We start from the raw sequence: 4,453 nt of genomic DNA on the forward strand, positions 1-4,453 counted from the left end.
AAAACGACAATTCAGGACAATAAAGCGACAATTCCGGATACTAAAGTGATAATTCTGGATAATAAAATGGCAATTCGAAACAATTAAACGACAACTCGGAGCAATATAACGATAGTTCGGGACAATAAAGTAACATTTCGGGATAAAAGAGCAACAATACGGGACAATAAAACGATAATTCGAAAGAATAAAATTACAATTCGTGACGATGAAACTATAATTCTGGGCAATAAAATGACAGCTTGTAACAATAAAACAACGTGTTTAACAACAAAACATCAATTCGGGACAATAAAACTACTAACCTGAACAATAAAGGGACAATTCGGGACAATGGAGTGATAATTAAGGATAATAGATAATAGAACAATTCTGAACAATAAAACGGCAATTCGGCTCAATAAAATAACCATTCGAGATAATAAAACGACAATTCAGGACAATAAAACAACAAATCGGGACAATAAAGTAATAAAGCAGGATAATAAAACGACAATTCGGAACTATAAAACGATAGATCGGGACAACAAAATGACGATTTGGGACAAAAGAGCGACAATAAGGGGTAATAAAACTACAATTCATGACAATAAAACGACAATTCAGGACAATAAAACGACAATTCAGGACAATAAATTTATGATGCTGAATAATAAAACGGCAATCCGGCTTAAAAAAATGACTGTTTGGGGCAATAAAAAGACAATTCAGAACAATAAAACGAAAATTCACGACAATAATTTGAAAATACGTCAAAAACACGTCACGCATATGCTTGATTCGTGGAATTTCCTGGGTAAGGAACAGAACCGGTGAACATTATCGTAACGTAGACTACGAAATGACAAAAGCACACTACCCAGGTAACCAATAAGCATTAGTATAAGCAGTAAATCAATCGTTTATTCGCATTCCTGGAGTTTTATACTGCAGATTGTTGTTTATCAGCCTTTTGACTGCATAACTATTGTAAATTGGCATCCACAATTCTACTTAAATTCTTCTTGTCGGTAACTAGCTGCAAATAAGCTTTGTCAGCACTATAAGAGGGCCAACAGTAAAGTAGCCGCATATTTTGCCAAAATAGCATTTAAGTAGCATTTCAGGCAACTTAAATGCTTATTAGCTTGCATGTAAATTGCATTGGAAATGCTTATTGGTTACCTGGGTAGTAAAACATACTATTTTAAACTTACTGTGCAATATTGTATTCTGTACTCTAATTTCTTTTTATAACAAAATCCAAAAATAGTTCATAATATTATGTTCTGTCAACGAATTCAATTCAATGAACGATCATTTTTTCAAAAAACTCTTAATAAGGTCATCAAAGGTAATGGAAAAACCAATATCAGCTAAAATTTTCAGCTAAAAAATGCAACACATTTGTTTGTTCACTAGAAAATAGCTATCAAAGAAATTGTTTATTCTTGCATAGCAGTTCTACTGCGGTAGAATTTCTCTTGCCATATAGAACTGTCATGCAAGCATTAACAATTATATTGCTTAATAATTTTTATACGCTGATAAGCAAACTGTACATTTTGTAAATAGTAGAACCGAATCAATATGTAAATATTGTTCTATATGCTTTTCACATGCTCTGTAGTACATGCCTGTCATCCAAACGCTTTGATTAGAGAGCTCGAGTAGCGTCGATTGAACTATTGAGGTAGCGTTTAAACCTAGTTGACTAAAAACCAGCTTGGGACTAATAATCACTGCCATTACAGAAACCAATAAAATCGTTTTTCTTTTCATCTGCATCTCATTGCTCATTCTCATTAGTGCAAAACCCCTTTCCAATCTGGTACCGTTTGCACGCACCAGGACTCCCACCGGAATATTTAGTTATCATACCAGAAGCAAAAACGGCTGTCATCACCAATCATCGCCTCCATTGCACTTGCCCTTTTTCCTAATGTACCGAATCCGCCTTCTCCCAAATAGCTCACAGCATCCGGTAGTGATAGTACTAGTAGCAATATAGCAGTAGCACCAGTAGCATTACTTTCCGATTATTTCTTTTCCCATGCCTACCTCTTTACAGCATCTCACCCGTATTTTATCACAGTTTCATTTAAAATTTAAATTTTATCCGATTTAAAACTATTCTGGAACAAACGACAACGGTAGAAACAGATTCAATCGCCATATTGAATGGCAACTCCCTGAGGAGCCTCTCGCATATCCTTCAACACCGAACCGAACAAGCGAAAAAAAAAGAACTGCATTGTTCCCCTCCCCCTCCTTTCACATCCAGTTAGGGGGGATAGGGTGTGTCTTGAAATCGACCAACGGTGATTACATTTATGGTGCCGATTATTTTCGGTTTCCAATCGGATTCAGGTCAAGTGGTGAACGTAACGATTGCCTGCTGCTGGGAAATGATTTTCTCCCTCCCTGCTTTGGTTATTGTTCTGCGGAACACTTCAACAGGCGAACGAAATTGTCTAATTTTGGTACCTACAACTAGCGAGGCGTTAAATCGTTTTAAACATTGGCGAAGAATTGAACGGTTTGATTGGCTGTAATTTATCGCTCAAAAGGAATTTGGCAGAAAATGTAAATGTCCTGCGCAATTCTCGATGATTTAAATGAAGCTATTGTCATATTTCTTTCGATATCTGCACATAGCTTGATAGGATGATTACTGAAAGAATATACGAAAAAATAATTACAGACAATAACGTAGCTTTTGGGTAAATGTACAATCTGTTTCTGCCGTTGATTACGCCGTAAATATTGTAGAATCATCCCCCGTACCGCGGAACTTATTCATATTATAAAATATAAAACGAAATTAATAAAAAAAACCCTCACAATTGGCACATTAGAACAACTATCTCTATCCAGCCGAACGCGGAAGTTAACCGAAAACTAATCGACTTTCTTGCAATCTCTCCTACCCCCTCTTGCAATTTCCGGCCACACAGCGTGGCAGCAGCCGCCACTACAGCCATAGACACAACCAGCGATCGCAGTCGCTGAACCGAGGTCAAGCACTTTCCCGGGCCGATGTAAGTGGGATGTGGTGACAGCAAGGAACCTCAGGTAAAACACTGCTTTAAAGACTCAGTTTTCCGTAAACGTTTTAACGCAACACGTTTCCTCTTTTACCCCTCACAGGAGGACAGGCTGGATGCCCAAGTTGCGCAATGGGCAACAAATTAAGCTGTTCTTGTGCGCCGCTCATACGTAAAGCATATCGGTATGAAGATTCGCCGTGGCAAGCATCACGTAGACGGGACGGTCATCTCCTGAGGTATAGTGGCTGTTCTTTTTTTCTTATCGGGCGTTTTTAGTTTTAGTCGATGTTTGGTTGATGTCCCAAGTGGCAGTCCTGAGACAACATTTTTGCCCAAACTTGTGGACTGCCACAATGGATTGGATTGTTTTTGGTTTTTTAGCGCTAGTGTGGTCAATGTTTTTTCTTTAAGAGAGGTAGAACTTCGAGTGTGCTCCCGGTTTATATCCTGTGTAACCGTACAGCAGTCGCAGACCTACCGGGAAACGGAAACCATGTGTTCCTTTGGAATCGCTTTTTTACTCGTTGGTATTGGCTTGTGTAGTGAACTGTTAATGTTTGTGCACAAACAACAACGACCCTGCTGAATTTGTAGCCTCCATTTGGAACGTTTCTAGGCCTAAAATGTGTGATTCCTTGATCGTATTGAGGTTGTTGCTGTGGTTTCAAACGATTGCACCATGGTTTCATCGTTTACCTCCACCGTTTCTTTTTGTCCCCCCCTAACCCATTCTAGTGTGTTTAGGTTGTGGGCTGAAGTATTCCACGTTTCGGCCAGCGGCGCTGGTACGGTCAAATGGCAACAAGTGTCCGAGGATTTGGTTCCCGTCAACATCACCTGCATCCAGGATTCACCTGAGTGCATCTTTCACATCACAGCTTACAACAGCCAAGTGGATAAAATTCTTGACGTGCGACTAATTCAACCAGGTATTGATTATGTCGTTCACTTTAATGAGTTGAAAACACATCTTTAATGCTGCTTATTATAGGAACTCGAATTGGCCAAGCATCGGAATGTTTCGTTTACTGGAAAGATCCGATGACCAGCGATACTTGGGGTCTTAATTTTACCTCCCCCATTGATGCCAAACAGTTCCGCGAGTGTTGTGTAAGTATTTAGATGTTTTTTCTTTTAAATTTACTATTGCTAAGCCTTAGGCTTTACCCTCTAGATATTGCTTCTAACATTCCAGAGTAGAACATTAGTTTCCTCTCCCCTGTGTTGATTCCCCTATCTACGTCCTACTCTATGCCAGCCACTAAAATTTTCAGCTCTCTAAACCAACCGATTATAAAATGTTGCACTATTATTCGTGTCAGTCAATAAAATAACAAAAAAAAAGCATTAATTTTCTTAAACTCCGTACATGAAAACCAAACCACCACTAATAAACTCTTGTGTCCCACTTGTGATCCCAATCC

General features: G+C 38.7%; 1 protein-coding gene across 1 annotated transcript; it reads left to right on the forward strand.

Moving 5' to 3' along the window:
• Positions 1-3,012: 3,012 nt before the first annotated feature.
• Positions 3,013-4,151, forward strand: LOC128738084 (protein still life, isoform SIF type 1-like). Its single transcript, XM_053832929.1, has 4 exons — positions 3,013-3,054; positions 3,130-3,265; positions 3,765-3,958; positions 4,021-4,151. The coding sequence occupies exons 2-4, from the start codon at positions 3,159-3,161 to the stop codon at positions 4,149-4,151; spliced, it is 432 nt and encodes a 143-aa protein (XP_053688904.1). The 5' UTR covers positions 3,013-3,054; positions 3,130-3,158.
• Positions 4,152-4,453: the final 302 nt, after the last annotated feature.

The sequence above is a fragment of the Sabethes cyaneus genome, chromosome 2 (assembly GCF_943734655.1).
Source record: "Sabethes cyaneus chromosome 2, idSabCyanKW18_F2, whole genome shotgun sequence".
Taxonomy (NCBI): domain Eukaryota; kingdom Metazoa; phylum Arthropoda; class Insecta; order Diptera; family Culicidae; genus Sabethes; species Sabethes cyaneus.

Bases quoted from the DNA above. Each gene is read 5' to 3' on its own strand.
- LOC128738084 (XM_053832929.1), top strand. From the start codon at position 3,159: ATGGGCAACAAATTAAGCTGTTCTTGTGCGCCGCTCATACGTAAAGCA. The intron at 3,266-3,764 runs GTATAGTGGCTG...AACCCATTCTAG, and splicing joins CGGGACGGTCATCTCCTGAG to TGTGTTTAGGTTGTGGGCTG. The intron at 3,959-4,020 runs GTATTGATTATG...TGCTTATTATAG, and splicing joins CGTGCGACTAATTCAACCAG to GAACTCGAATTGGCCAAGCA.